The sequence below is a fragment of the Delphinus delphis genome, chromosome 1 (genome assembly GCF_949987515.2).
Source record: "Delphinus delphis chromosome 1, mDelDel1.2, whole genome shotgun sequence".
Taxonomy (NCBI): domain Eukaryota; kingdom Metazoa; phylum Chordata; class Mammalia; order Artiodactyla; family Delphinidae; genus Delphinus; species Delphinus delphis.
The window spans coordinates 28,123,236-28,139,641 of record NC_082683.1 but is presented as its reverse complement, the minus strand read 5'-3'; the positions used below and the strand labels follow the sequence as shown (position 1 = coordinate 28,139,641).

Here is a 16,406-nt window from a genome sequence, read left to right as displayed (position 1 = left end):
TTTTTTCTGTCTTTTATGATGAAAGCATAAGATCATTGTTTTTTTTCCTGTTAAAGTTTGGCCTTTATTTTTCCAGATCTTTTTGAATGCATATATCTACAAACAAAAAAGCTTCATTTTAAAGAATATAAATAAGACCATAATATATAAATTTTCTGCAACTTGCTTTTTTAACTTAACAAGGTATCATGGGGATATTTCTTTGGCTGTATACAGAACTCTACCTAATTCTTTTCACTTGCTGTATAGTATTCTGTAGTAACTATTTCTATATTGATAGACATTTAGGTTCTTCAAATATTTTACAGTACAAACTATTACTATAATGAAGTCCTCACAAGTGGGAAGTTCTCCAGGATAGAGGTATACAGAATATTTTTGTTAGATGTATAATTTATTGAATGTCTTCTCTTTGATGCTCAGAAGGAATAAACTACTTCTATGTGATTTACCACAATAACTACATTTCATGGCTCTTTCTTTGCTATGAATTATCTTATGTTGTTTAAGGGCTGAACTTTGGGGAAAAGTCTTCCTATATTAATTTTGTTTACAAGACTTTTCTCTGGTATGGCTTCTCTGATGTCCAATAAAAACTGAGCTAGCTCTTCATATGGGCTTTCCCACAGTCATTACATCAGTAGGGTTTATGTCCACTATGAGTCTTCTGATGTCCAGCAAAGGATGTATACCTGAAAGATTTTCCACATTTACTACAGCTATAGGGTTTCTCTCCTGTATGCATCTTTGATGAGTAATAAGAGTTGAGCTCTTCCTAAAGCCTTTTCTGCATTCATCATACCAGTATGGTTTCTCATCAGTATGGATTTTCTTATGTTCCAACACAGTTGCGTTATCCCTGAAAGCTTTCCCACATTCATTACATACAAAAGGCCTTTGTCCACTATATATTCTCTCATGATGAGTAAGGGCTACCTTCTGAGCAAAGACTTTCTCACAGTCTTTACATTTGTAAGGATTTCTGACTGGTCTGAATTCTCTGATGACCTAAAAGGATAGAGTTCTTTCTGAAAGCTTTTCCACATGCATTGCATTTATAGGGTTTTTCTCTAGAATGAATTCTCTAATGATTAATAATTGTTGAGTGCTTCTTGAAGAATTTCCCACATTCAGTACATCTATAAAGTTGTTTTCTTATGTGAATTTTATGATGATTAAAAGAAATGAGCTGCTCATAATGGCTATCAAACATTGTTTATGTTTATGGGATTTCTTACCAGTATGATATCTCTGGTGTCTAATAAAGGAGGAATTTGAAGACTTTCCTACATTATAGTACTACTTCTCTATGGAGCTTCTGTCCTCCCACTTCAGGCCTATATCAACTATGACACTTTTTGTTTGCCCTTTCAGAGCAGACAGTTCAGAAGTATTTTGCTTTAGGGCTGACATCTTTGTTTCGAATCAGTACACCTGGACTGCACAGGTACCTGGTGGAACTTCTCACACTTCCATCCAGGGCTCTGCCCCTTGCTCCAGTTGGGCTATTAATTTTGGTTTGAAAGAGAGAAAGGCCCCATAACAACAGATTCCTATAGATTTCCAACATCATATCTCTGTACATGTCCATTGAATGGCATCCAGGTATCTTCATTCAATCTGGGTAGAGGCCATAGCCTCATCCCCAAATGTCAAGGATCCCTAGATCCAGGCTCTTGGTAGTCTTGGAGCCATCTGTCTTCTGAAGTATTCTTCCATGCAAGGGCAGAGAACACTGCTTAGACCAATAGTTCTGGATGCTAGAAGTCCAAAATCAAGGTGTTGGCAGGGTTGGTTCCTTCTGAGACTCTGAGTAGAATCCTTCTTTGACTCTTCCTAGCTTCTGGTGATCACTGTCAGTCCTTGACTTTCCTTGCCATGCAGCTGTATCATTTCAATCTCCGCTTCTGTCATCACATGGCATTCTCCCTATGTGTCTTTCTAGATCATTGATTTTAGACTTTTCTTCTTTTCCAAAATAAGCATTTAAAGCTATAAATGTCCCTCTAAACGTTGCTTTAACTGCATCCCACTAATTTTAACATGTTCTGTTTTCAGTTTCATTTAGTTCAAAATACTTTCTAAACTTTCATGCAGTTTTAACCTACACTTGGTGTAAATTAGTATTATACCAGGGAACCACTGTCCAGCTGTCTGGAGGTCTTTCTCTGTGTAGCTTCCTCCTTTCCGGTATGTCTCTAGCTATCATAGTCACCCTGAACTCTGTTTCCTCAACTCAGCAAGACCACGCTACTCTGCTTGGGTTCTTCCTGTTACGCAGTCTGCAGCATGCCTATCCTGTAAACGGAAAGCCAAGGTGGTCCTAGGGCTCACCCTTGTTTATTTCCTTTCTCTCTGGGATCACAGCCCCAGACCACATGTTGCTCAGTGTCCAAAAACAATTGTTTCATATATTTTGTCTAGTTTTCTAGTTTCTCATGGTAGAAAAGCAAGTCCTATGGCAATTTCTCCTTCAAGGGCAGAAGTGGAGGTTACAGTACATTAAAAAAATTTAAATAAAATAGTGGCTTATAGAAAACTGCAAGCTATTTTCATCTTTGTGGACCTTTTCACTATATTAAATATGAGAGACTTTCTGAGAAGAATGATGGAAAGTTGATATAAAGGTAACTGAAAGTAGTTACTGATGTAACAATTTACTGATTTCAACAAACTCTGTAGACTCAGCTGTTACCAAGATTCATACCATTGGTTATTGCTTAGGAAAGTGGATGAGGAAATGAGGAGCATTTCCATAGCTCTTGGTAACTTCATTTTTTTCATAGTTTCTATTTATTCATCTTTTCTTAAGTAAGTTCTGTTTTTTTCTGGCCTCTAAATTGTCTTGTCTGATGTTAGGTTGGTGCCCATGTTTCTCTCTTTTTGTTTAAAGAGCAATGGCAGGGACTTCCCTGGTGGCACAGTGGTTAAGAATCCGCCTGCCAATGCAGGGGACACGGGTTCGATCCCTGGTCTGGGAAGATCCCACATGCCACAGAGCAGCTGAGCCTGTGCACCACAACTACTGAGCCTGTGCTCTAGAGCCTGCGAGCACAGCTGCTGAGCCCACATGCCACAACTACTGAAGCCCACGCACCTAGAGCCCTTGCTCTACAACAAGAGGAGCCACCGCAATGAGAAGCACGCACACTGCAACAAGGAGTAGCCCCCGCTCGCCGCGACTAGAGAAAGCCTGCATGCAGCAATGAAGACCCAACGCAGCCAAAAATAAATAAATTTTAAAAAAGAAAGAAAGAAAGAACAGTGGCAGATTGGCTTCCATAGTGCTTGACTCCATAATCCAGAAGGCCGCCTGTTTTTCTCTTATCTCTCAGTTGACTGGTGTCCACATTTAGTAATTGTTTCCTGGGAGTCACGATGGCTTTGGCAGATTATCCAGTTGTTGCTTTAGTCAGTCATAGCCCTTTTTCAGTTATGTGTACATGCAGACATGACTATCCATCTATTCAGTGGTTTGATTCTACTACATATTTTCTATATGTAATTCTACAATAAATTTTTATGTTATAACCCCAGGTCTAGGGCTAGGGTGAAGAAAGAGGTACCTAGGGTATGAAATTTCAGGAAACACTCACTCTCGAGATGGGGGTAAGCTGGGACTTCCCTGGTGGTCCACTGGCTAAGACTCTGCACTCCCAATGCAGGGAGCCGGGGTTCGATCCCTGGTCAGGGAACTAGATCCCACATGCAGCAGCTAAGAGTTCGCATGCTGCAACTAAGACCCAACGTAACCAAATAAATAAATATTAAAAAAAAAAAAAAAGGTGAGGGTAGACCAGCCCTGCACTTACATGACTCTAAGAGTGAGTACTTCATGACTCTAAGAGTGAGCACTCTAAGAGTGTGCCTGAGGCATCTCTCTTGCCTCATCCTGGTTCTGGCTTTGTATAACCCTGACCATAGTTGGTTACAGACACCTATATAACTAAGACCTTAAAATGAACTCTGTATAAAAACTTTAATTCATAACACGCTTTGACTTTATTTCATCTAAGAAAACAGAAATGAGGTGATATTTCAGGAAAATCAATACCATGCCTGAAAACATTCAATGGCTCAAAAGTTTATCTGTAAGCGACGTTAGCCGGAATTTTGGACCATGTTATCTAGGTTAACCACAGTACGTCACTGTTGTACTTCTATTCCTTTATTCTTTTTCTTTTTTTTAATTAATTTTTATTGGACTATGGTTGCTTTACAATGTTGTGTTAGCCTCCAATATTTCTTATTATGACACGGCTTAGAACTTAGAAGTTCATTCTAGCAGAGTACCTCTCATGATTAAAATTTTTGGTAAGCTTGACTGACTACTGCTCTGGTTGATGCTGTGATATGCAAAACCACCTGACTTTGGTAAACCATTGATTAGAGAATGGATGAACCTGAATCCTGCAGTAGATCAAGAGTACTCAGTTTGTGTTGCTGCCAGTTCAGTGGGCAGAGTACTCCATCTTCTTCAGCTGGCTGCTCTTCTGGTCCCATAATCTTCATACTGTCCCTGAGAAATGCCTTGGAGGTGAATGTGAGGTCAAGTGGTGGGACTCTGCCCCCATCCTTCAGTACACTTCCATCAGAAGAGCTCTTTTGTTTTGTTTTTTCTGTTTCAAGAACTGGAGTTCTGTTTAAAAGGTCTACATGCAAGGGACTCATTGAGGAGGGGAGCCAGTGATGAATGTGGAGCAGTACTTCTACAAGCTAAAATATCCTGAGCCAAAAAACTCTCTCTTTTGTGTCTTTTATTCCACTTACTAGACAGCTTTCCCACCCTCTTAAAAACCAATCTTCAAAACAGCCTCAAATGTTAGAATTCAGGACTCTTTACAGAGCTGTAGTCTCTGTTTTTATTTCATTTTTAAATGTTTTCATTCTTTGTTTTTAGATGCCAAGGAGAGCAGGTGCCAGCAGGCGAAGACACAGTTTGGAGTTGGCCTGAGATCTGGGGGAGAAAATCACCTCTGGCTTCTTGAAGGAACCCCCTCTCTGCAGACATGTTGGGCTGCCTGCTGCCAGGACTCCGCCTGTCATGCCTTTTGGTGGTTAGAAGGGATGTGCATTCAGGCAGACTGCAGCAGGCCCCAGAGCTGCCAGGCTTTTAGGACAGACTCTTCCAATTCTGTGCTGGTGTTTTTAAAAAAATTCCAAACTGCAGATGACCTGGACTTTCTACCTGAAGATGATGTACCACATATTCTGGGGCTAGCTTGGAGCAGGGTATCTTGGAGGAGGCAGAGCCCACCCAGAACTCCACTCAGACCTACTTTATCTTCCAGTGACCAGCAGAGCTTCATCAGGAAGCTTCGGAAGAGAGAGAGTCCCAGTGAAGAAGTAGCTACAGTGACACAGCCTTCTAAAATGAATGAGCGAGGTGATCTGAATACCACTAGCTCTGCAGAGGTAAGCATATTATGAATAAGGAGCAAAGAAGCTGTTTAATCTGCTTTCACATTTGGCACATACATGAGCTATGAAGCTGGTGCTTGTGGGCGGTGCTCCTAGGCTGAGGAGTGTATGTATAAAGCTGCTTGGCGTCATCTTAGTAGGTGCTGCTGCCCAGATGTTCAAGGTAATTTGACCTCAGAGACGTTCTTTCTGACAGTCTGACCACTGTTTTGGTAAAAGCAGAAAGCTGCTCATTATCTCGTCTCAGCTGGCTCTTGGCTACAGGTGAGTGCAGTTGTGTGGGTGTTAGTCTCCACCAACAGTTCTGCAGTGTTTTCTGCCAGATTGCGGAACACTTGATTGATGTAGTTGCAGTCAAGTTCTCCTCCTCCTCCCCCATCTCCCTCCTGTAAACACATTCCTTAGGAGGTAGTTTCTATTCCACTCTGAAGTAACCATGCCTGGTATTGCAGATGAAGACCTGACCTGCCGGGCTGGGGAGCTGGATGTGGCCATTAGCCAAGAGGTCTCGGGTGAATTCTTACCAAGCTTTGTATGCCAAGGGAGATACCACCGGTAGAGTTTATTCTGCTTATTATGTTTCTTCATTGTTGATCTTCCTGGGCGAATGATTAAAAGGAATGACTCACTCTGTGCTCGTTCTCCCTTGATTGCTGTGACTTATTTTTGTATTTGTTTTGTCCTAGTTGTCTCTATCAAGTTGAAGCCATACTAGGGAGGCTACTGCATGCTAGGCACTGTGTGTGCTAATCGTTATATTATGTCATTTTGTTTAATTCTCATAGCAATATTTCCAAGTATGTATTATTAGCCCCGTTTTACTAGTGAGGAAACTGAGGCCCAAAGAGGTTAAACAATTTGATCATACAGCTAATGAATAACAAAGTTAGAATTGGAACCCAGATTTAATATTAAGGAAAAACCTTTCAGTGCAATATTAGAGATACAGTGTTAGGTTCAACATGCCCATAAACATTTATGGACATTTGTTATAAATGTCAGGTACTTTTCGAAGCGCTAGAGAGATAAAGGTAAACAAGACATGATCTGTGCCCTCAGGGAGTTTACAGTCTAGTGGAGACTCAGGCATGAAGATGGGTATTTATGATAGTGTATAATTATTGCATTAGTTGATTTACGAACAGTAGGAGCACAAAAGAAGTGATCCTCCTGAGCAGGCAGGTGATGTGTATGTACAGGGAAGACTTCACTGAGATGCTTAACTTATTTCTTGAAGCATGTGGAGGATTTCACTAGGGGTTTAAAGGTAATAAAAAACATTCTGGAGGGAGATCCAGTGTATGCAAAGGCTTGGTTACACATTTACTATCTGCAACTATCTATCTGTACAGGACAGTACAGGTCCTGTACTAAAAGCAAGGCACTAGGAATATTATAGGAAATAAGATCATGATTCCTGCGCTAATGGAGCTTACCCTCTGACAAGGAAAATAGACATGACGTTTATGATAAATAATTATAAGCTTGATGCACATTATGAGAGGGTAAGTGGAGTGCTCTAAGAGCATCTAACAGAGACCTAATTGAGACTGAGGGGTAAAGTTAGGCCACCCTAAGTAAGGAAAGCTTAAGCTGAGACTTAAAGTAGAAGTAGGAATTCGGAAAAGAAACAGGCAAAGAGTAATTCAGGCAGAAGGAATAACAATTTCAAAGTTGGTTAGGTGCCCTAGAAAATTGGAAGATCAGGAAGTTGGGAGAGACTGGTCTTGCTTGGCAGACAGAGCAGGAGAGCTAGTGGAGAAAGAACAGGCTTCAGAGATGTGCAGAACCTTGAGGCCTTCTTAAAGTATTAGTTTATCTTAAGCAGGGAATGAAATGATCAGATATGTTTTGTGTGGTGAGTAGACTGGAGAAATGCAAGAATGTACATGGAGCAATCAAGTAGGAGGCTCTTCAGGCAAGGGAACCGTCTCACTAAAGAAGGCAGTTGAAGATACGCGAAAGGGGATAAATGATAAATACTCCCTCAGAGCTGAGGTTCTCAAACTTTAACAAGTGTCAGAATCACTTGGAGGCCTCGTTCAAAACAGATTGCTGGGCCCAAGCTCCAAAGTTTCTGATTCAGTAGGTTTAGAGTGGGGCCTGGGAATTTGCGTTTGTAACAAGTTCCTAGAGTGCTGATGCTGCTAGTCTGGGAACCACACTTTGAGAACCATTCCTTATAAGGCAGGTGGGTTAGAATCCAGAGCACAGGGCTTCCCTGGTGGCGCAGTGGTTGAGAATCCGCCTGCCAATGCAGTGGACACGGGTTCGATCCCTGATCCGAGAGATCCCACGTGCCGTGGAGTAGCTAATCCCGGGTGCCACAATTACTGAGCCTGTGCTCTAGAGCCCGCGAGCCACAACTACTGAAGCTGGCGTGCCTAGAGCCTGTGCTCCGCAACAAGAGAAGCCACCACAAGGAGAAGCCCCCGCACCACAATGAAGAGTAGCCCCCTCTCACCGCAACTAGAGAAAAAGTCCGTGCAACAGGAATAAAGACTCAGACGTAGAGAATGAACTTGAGGACACGGGGAGGGGGAAGGGTAAGGTGAGACGAAGTGAGAGAGTGGCAGGGACTTATATATACTACCAAATGTAAAATGGATAGTGGGAAGCAGCCACATAGCATGGGGAGATCAGCGCGGTGCTTTGTGACCAACTAGAGGGGTGGGATAGGGAGGGTGGGAGGGAGACACAAGAGGGAGGAGATATGGGGATATATGTGTATGTATAGCTGATTTACTTTGTTATAAAACAGAAACTAACACACCATTGTAAAGTAATTATACTCCAATAAAGATGTTAAAAAAAAAACCCAAATGGAAGGACCTTCTACAAAACTAGTAGTCTTCAAATATGTCAAGATCATGAAAAAGAAAGACAGAACTGTCATAGATTGGAGGGAACGAAGGAGATACAACTAAATGCAGTGTTGGATGCTGGATGAGTCATGGACAAGAAAAAAGACTTTTTCCACTGAAAACAGGCAATATTCAAATAAGGTGATTAGTTAACAGTACTATATGAATGTTAATTTTCTGGCTTCAATATATATGTAAGATGTTAGCCTTAGGAGAAACAAGGTGAAGAGTATTTAGGAACTCTATACTATGTTTGCAACTTTGCAAAATAAAAAGTTTTTAAAAAGGCAGTGCCTGACGCACACACACAGAAAGCCTGTGCACAGCAATGAAGACCCAATGCAGCCAAAAATAAATAAATAAATAAATTTATTAAAAAACAAAAAAGAATCCAGAGCACAAGATTAGCCTTAAGCAGGAGGAGAGACATCTCCTTCATTGTGATAGGAAGGAAGAGATGGGTGGATATAGATGCGGCTAAGGTGGACTTTTAGGTTTGATAGGAGGAAATTGTGGTAGTTCTAATCTCATTCTTGTTTTTTCTGAAGTGGGATAGATCATTTATTGAAAGTAGAAGCAGAGGTAGGTGGAGTGGGGTTAGGTGGGTAGTAAGCAGGAAAATGAGAGGTCTGGAGAGAGTGGTAAAGGCCTGAAATGGCCATTGTGAGGGGTAGGAGATTGTAAACTAGGTAAGGAAATAGAAAGATTGCTGGGTGTCATTGAAGGTGGAGACCATGAATTTATAATTATAGTTGTATGATTCTCCTCAGTAGCTCTCAGCAACCCTGTCAAGAAAAGCCTGATAGTTTGATTCATCCAAGATTAGAACTTTGCCAATTTTGTATAGAAGGAAATTGGGGCGTTGAGACTGAGGTTGTTGTCAAGAGAGTGGATGAAAGAGAGATGTAAGAAGAAAGGAAAAGAGACAAAAATAGGAGGAGCTGAAGGAGATTCAGTAGAGGAGTCTGGCATTCAGAGGTTCGATGATGGGAAGCAGATATAGGGGGACAGGTAAATGTGCTGGAAGGACAGAAGGTAGTCATCAGAGAGTGAGATATTTGAATTTAATATTCTGGAGGTGGAGAAGATATGGTGATTAGGGGATCTCGGGTGAAGCTATGGAAGAGAGTTGCTGGGGTAGAGCAGAGAAGAAATTTATTGGTGACAGGGAACTCATAGAACATGTTGAATGAGTTATCCATGTAGACATTGAGATAGACTTTAATAAGGATGATGATAATGATGACAGCAGTAGTAGCTAATGTTTACTGAGTACTTACTACTATTAGTAAGTACTATGTACTTAGTACTATGTCAGGTACTATTTCGAACCCTGTACACGAATCAACCCTTTTAATCTATGCAACAAATCCTGTGAATTACTATTACCATCTTTATTTTATAAATGAGGAAACTCAGGAAAACAAAGGTTAAGGAACATGGCAACATAGCTATATGTGGTAGTACCAAGACTTGAACCCAGCAGTCTGATTCTATCCGGAGTCTGTCCTCTTAATCTGCTTACTCTTGAGGCAAGACTTGCAGTGAAGAGGAATTTTGAGATCCAGATGTCAAAGCCATCAGTAAAGTAGGAGGAGTAATGAGTAAGTCGAGAGATGACAGCTATGATGAGAGTTGAAGTATTGTGCAGCAAGATAGCAAAGGAGAAGAGGTTTTTACAAAGAAGATAGAAGAGTAATGATTTGCAAAGGCATTGAGAAGGGGAGCAAATAAATAGCAACCTACCTTTAATCCTAAAGTGTGGGAGAATAAGTAGCCATCCTATTGCAGAGATAAATGGGAAACAGTATCCTCAGGGGAGGGCAGGCTTACACTTAAGAATAGGAGGTCAGGGCTTCCCTGGTGGCGCAGTGGTTAAGAATCCGCCTGCCAGTGTAGGGGACGCGGGTTCGTGCCCCGGTCTGGGAAGATCCCACATGCCACAGAGCAGCTAGGCCCATGAACCACAACTACTGAGCCTGCGCATCTGGAGCCTGTGCTCCGCAACGGGAGAGGCCACGACAGTGAGAGGCCCGTGCACCGCGATGAAGAGTGGCCCCTGCTCGCCGCAACTGGAGAAAGCCCTTGCACAGAAACGAAGACCCAACACAGCCAAAAATAAATATAAAAAATAAATTAATTAATTTTAAAAAATTCTGTGAATGTTTAAAAAAAAAAAAATTGGAGGTCAGGGACTTCCCCGGTAGTCCAGTGGTTAAGACTCCGAGCTTCCAATGCATGGGGCTTGGGTTCGATCCCTGCTCGGGGAACTAAGATCCCATGTGCCATGTGGTACGGCCAAAACAAAAACAAAAACAAAAAAAAAGAGTAGGAGATCAGGGATCACTTTATGGGCATGTGACCTGTGCAGTCCCCACACTTAGAAAGACCTTGTTCTTGATTTAATGCTCTGCTCTCGTTATCTTGAAATTCTTAATTTTTGAATATGGAAGCCCACATTTTCATTTTCCACCAGATCCTGAAAATTTATATACCCTCTCCTGCAGGAGGTATAGGGAACAAAACATGAAATGATTGAGTGTACAGGTGACTTTCTGATCATTTGAACTGAATATTTGGAAGAAAAGGAGGTTGGGTTTTAAAGGAGAGGAAGTATATAGATCATTGTAGGGATAACAGTGTGGTGTGGTAAATGGTTCACAACTGGGTTTTCCCCCAGAAAACAAAGTCAAGCCCTGAGTTGTAGACTTTGCCAGTTTTCATGGTGTAAATACTACCACCGTGACCAATTTCAAGCTACCAACATGAAGTCACTGAACACAGAGTTGGCAGAGATGAACACAGAGTTGGCAGAGATGAACACAGTCGGCATATGACCTGGCTCTAGCACACCACAGGATAATGATGATCAGTAAAATTGGACCAGTAAAATTAGAACTTTTGTAGATTTAGGCCTGACGGTCTTCTGGAAAATGATAAAAACTCAAACTTAGGCCTTACGAAATTCAGGTATATGCTGGAGGGAGGATCCTGAAGTTGTGTTGGCTGGGGAGTTCTTTTTCTTGTTGTTCACCAGTCATAGACAGTGGCAATAAATTGCTGCTAGTGAACAGGGTCTCAGGCTTTATGGTCTAACATGGAGAGTGGGTGGACATGGGGGGAGGAATATTGAACTTGAACTTTGAAGCCCTAGGAGTGGGAGTGCGCTTTGTGCAGTGTCGCACATAAGCATTTCGCATCACATGTTGGGAACTGCAAGCATTGCTGAAAAATGGGGCAAAGTGAAGTCTTCAGATCCAGACAAGTTACATTTGACCTTATATGCCATGCTTAGGAGCTTGATTCTCATGCTGAAGGCCATGGATAGCTCTGGAAGGGTGGTAGGAACTTCTTGTACATTCAGAATAGTTAATTGCTAGGCATTTCTTTTAGGAGAGGACTTGGAGTTCAAACTTCTGCTCAATACATTAGGGAGAGTAAGAGAAATGTATATACTGCAGATCTTCTAATTAGGGATGACTGACTAGCAGCAATAGTTTGTACTAAAATTTTAGTTTGTACTGTTTTCACTAAGGTAGGTCAAGCAAGTCTGCATCCAAAGGAGGAAGAAATTGTATCATATATTACTCTTGTCTTGCCTGAAATGCTTGCAGAGTTGCAAACGCATGGGGTTGTCAGTAGTATTTTTCATTCTTTTGAAAACATATATATATTGCATTCAAGAGTAGGTATTGTGGACCTTCAGCAATTCCAGAAGTGGAAAGGAATGTCATCAATTTATTCCCCTTTCTCAACTTAGAGAAGGAGAGGCTGGTACTGCTTGGTTGAAGTACTTCAATCCTTTCTGGATCATGAACCTCTGAATTGTTGGCGGGAGGGGCATGAAGGCTTGTTAATTGGGTACTGGCACATTTACAGTACGAGGAGTTGAGCCACTGGTTATTAATTGCTGCCAGTCCTGCTTTGTGAAAGGAGGAGTGTTCTCTTTGAGCCCAGGGAAAGAAGGTCCAATTAGGTATCCCCACATGTAAGGTTTGACTTTAGAAAGACTGAGGTGCTCCTTTCTCTACCGGCACCATTTCCCCGTTTCTAGTCAATATTACAGCATTTCAACCCCTGCAAGCCGGTGGCTTTCTGTAGAACAGATGACTGAGAAGGATAAGTGAGCCAAGCTCTTGGACACCTCTCTGCTGCCTTTTATCCCCAAGGAAAACTCTTATGCTGACTTTACAGAAGGTTGGAACTTACTTAGCTCTTATCCCAAGGTAGAGGCGTGGGGTGTGGGCAGCAACAGAGAAGAGCCTTGCATAACCAAGGACAGAAACCCAAGCAGTTCTGTTTCCCTTCATCCATATTTTTGTTTTGTTTTGGTTTGTTTTTTAAGGTTTTTTGCTTGGTTGCTTTCTTTTGGTTTTTGTTTTAAAATCTTCCCTTTAATCCTTTAGACTTGTGAAATTTTTACCAAGGGTTCATTTATTCTTCTGGCTATTACTTCCTGACAAATTTGGAATCTCTCAGGACCTAGTTTTCTCCAGATTCTCATTCTCAGTTATCTGAGCAGCAGACACCAAAAATTTTTCAGCCCCAGACCCCCTTCCAGCCCTCTGGCCTGGACAAGTTTTGTGGGTTTCTCATCCCTCACTGACCTAGACCCTTCCTGTACTGTGTGCATATATTCACTAAGTGCCCCCTCAACGCCCCCCAACCCCCGCCATTCTGATGTTACATGAGTGGCTTGTTGCATCAAGAGAAAAACTGGGCAGCCGGTTTCCTTGTTGTGTGTGGGTATGCAAAAATCCCTGCTATTGTACGTTTCCTTTTTCGGAAGTATTAGTGCCTGAACCATAATACTTTTTCCTTATTTTTTTCTCACTATACCTGCACTCTTTCTCCTCTAATCTTCTAAATCTTCTGGCTCTTTTATCTGATTATCTGGGTTTTTTTTTTTTTATTGAAGTACAGTTGATTTATCATGTTAGTTTCAGATGTACAGCAAAGTGAGGTGGTTATGTATAAATGTATATATCTATACATATATATGTATAAATAAATGTATCTACATTCTTTTTAAAATTCTTTTCCGGGGCTTCCCTGGTGGCACAGTGGTTGAGAGTCCGCCTGCCGATGCAGGGGACGTGGGTTCGTGCCACGGTCTGGGAAGATCCCACATGCTGCGGAGTGGCTGGGCCCGTGAGCCATGGCTGCTGAGTCTGCGCGTCCGGAGCCTGTGCTCCGCAACGGGAGAGGCCGCAACAGTGAGAGGCCCACGTATCGCAAAAAAAAAAAAAAAAAAATTCTTTTCCATTATAGTTTATTATAAGAAGTTGTATATATGTCAATCCCAGTCTCCCAGTTTATCCCCCTCCCCATCCCCTGGTAACCATAAGTCTGTTTTCTATATCCATGACTTTACTTCTGTATTCTAAGTAAGTTCATTCGTACCCTTTTTTTTAGATTCCACATATAAACAACATCATACGATATTTGTCTGTGTCTGACTTAATTCACTCAGTATGACAATCTCTGGGTCCATCCATGTTGCTGCAAATGGCCGAGTAATATTCCATTGTATATATGTACCACATCTTCTTTATCCATTCATCTATCGATGGACATTTAGGTTGCTTCCATGTCCTGGCTGTTGTAAATAGTGCTGCAGTGAACACTGGCGTACATATATCTTTTTGAATTATGGTTTTCTCCAGATATCTGCCCAGGAGTGGGATTGCTGGATCATATGGTAGTTCTGTTTTTAGTTTTTTAAGGAACCTCCATACTGCTGTCTGTAGTGGCTGCACCAATTTACATCCCCCCTCCAACAGTGGAGGAGGGTTCCCTTTTCTCCACACCCTCTCCAGCGTTTATTATTTTAGAGTTTTTGATGATGGCCATTCTGACTGGTGTGAGGTGATACCTCATTGTAGTTTTGATTTGCATTTCTCTAATAATTAGCTATGTGGAGCATCTTTTCATATGCCTGTTGGCCATCTGTTTGTCTTCTTTGGAGAAGTGTCTATTTAGGTCTTCTGCCCATTTTTTGATTGGGTTGTTTGGTTTTTTTGATATTGAGCTGCATGAGCTGTTTGTATATTTTGGAGATTAATCCCTTGTTGTTCACTTCATTTGCAAATATTTTCTCCCATTCCGTGGGTTGTCTTTTCACTTTGTTTATGGCTTCCTTTGCTATACAGAAGCTTTTAAGTTTCATTAGGTCCCATTTGTTTATTTTTATTTTTATTTCCATTACTCTAGGAGGTGGATCAAAAAAGATCTTGCTGCAATTTATGTCAGAGAGTGTTCTGCCTATGTTTTCCTTTAGGAGTTTTATAGTATCTGGTCTTCACATGATGTGATTTTAAATGGGATTTTTAAAACTTTCTCTTTCTGATAATATCATTGTTAGTGTAAAGAAATGCAACAGGTTTCTGTATATTAATCTGGTGTCCTGCTACCTTGCTGAATTCATTTATCAGTTCTAATAGTTTTTTTTTTTTTTTTTTTTTTGGTGGTACGCGGGCCTCTCACTGTTGTGGCCTCTCCCGTTGCGGAGCACAGGCTCCGCACGCGCAGGCTCAACGACCATGGCTCACGGGCCCAGCCGCTCCGCGGCACGTCGGATCTTCCCGCACCGGGGCACGAACCTGTGTCCCCTGCATCGACAGGCGGACTCTCAACCACTGTGCCACCAGGGAAGCCCCTTTTTTTTTTTTTTTAAATGGTTTATTTGTTTATTTATCGGCCACACTGTGCAGCTTGTCGGATCTTAGTTCCCTGACCAGGGATCAAACCTGTGCCTCCTGCAGTGGAAGCACAGAGTCCTAACCACTGGACCACTAGAGAATTCCCTAAACTGTATATGTTAAAGTGTACAATTTGATTATTTTTGACATATGTATATACCCATAAAACCATCACCACAAGAAAGATAATGAACATATCATTACCCCCCAAATTTTCTCCTGTCCCTTTGTAATGTCTTTCCCATTCCCTCCCTTATGCCTAGGCAACCACTGATCTGCTTTAGGTTATTATAGATTTTCTAGGGTTTTTATTTTTTTTATTTTTTCCTTTTTTTTTTCCTTTTTTTTCTAGGATTTTTAAATAAACAGAATCATATTTACATTACGTACTCTTTTTTTTTTAGAAATTTATTTTATTTATTTACTTTTGGCTGCTTTGGGTCTTTGTTGCTGCGCACAGGCTTCCTCTAGTTGCAGCGAGCGCGGGCTACTCTTCGTTGTGGTGCGCGGGCTTCTCATTGTGGTGGCTTCTCTTGTTGCAGAGCATGGGCTCTAGGTGTGCAGGCTTCGGTAGTTGTGGCACGTGGGCTCAGTAGTTGTGGCACACGGGCTCAGTAGTTGTGGCACATGGGCTCAGTAGTTGTGGCTCACAGGCTTCAGAGCGCAGGCTTAGTAGTTGTGGCGCACGGGCTTAGTTGCTCTGCGGCATGTGGGATCTTCCCAGACCAGGGCTCGAACCCATGTCCCCTGCATTGGCAGGCAGATTCTTAACCACTGCGCCACCAGGGAAGCCCTATGTACTCTTCTTTTTAACAATTTTATTGAGGTATAATTTACATACCATAAAACCCATTCCTTTTAAGTGTACAATTCAGTGACTTTAGTAAATGTATAGAGTTGTATATCATAACCACAACCAGTTAGTTAACATTTCCATAACCCCCAAAACTTCCCTGGTGCTCATTTGCCCAAAACTTCCCTTGTGCCATTCCTACTCCCTCCCCCAACCCCAGGTATCCCCTAATCTGCTGTCTCTGTAAATTTTGTCTTTTCTGGACTTTTCATGTGAATGGAACCATGCAACATGTAGTCTTTTGTGTCTGGCTTCTTTCACTTAGCATAATGTCTTGATGTTCATCCTTGTTGTAGTATGTGTCAGTAGTTGGTTCTTTTAATTACTGAATAGTGTTCCATTGTATGGACATGTCATAGTTTGTTTATCCGTTCACCTGTTGATGGACATTTGGGTTGTTTCCAGATTTTTTAAGCTGCTGTGAACATTTGTGTGGTCTTTGTTTGTACATATGTTTAAATTTCTCTTGGTCAAATACCTGGGAGTGGAATAGCTGGGTCTTATAGGTCTATATTTAATATTTTAAGAAATTGCCAAACTGTTTCCCAAATAGTTGTACCATTTTAC

General features: G+C 41.6%; 1 protein-coding gene across 1 annotated transcript in view; it reads left to right on the top strand.

Moving 5' to 3' along the window:
- KIAA0319L (KIAA0319 like) overlaps positions 1-16,406 on the top strand; it is a 107,002-nt gene that overhangs the window by 33,725 nt on the left and 56,871 nt on the right. The window contains exon 3 of the mRNA XM_060019139.1: positions 4,901-5,415. Coding sequence (XP_059875122.1) covers positions 4,901-5,415 — 515 coding nt within the window. The remainder of the gene's footprint in view (positions 1-4,900; positions 5,416-16,406) is intronic.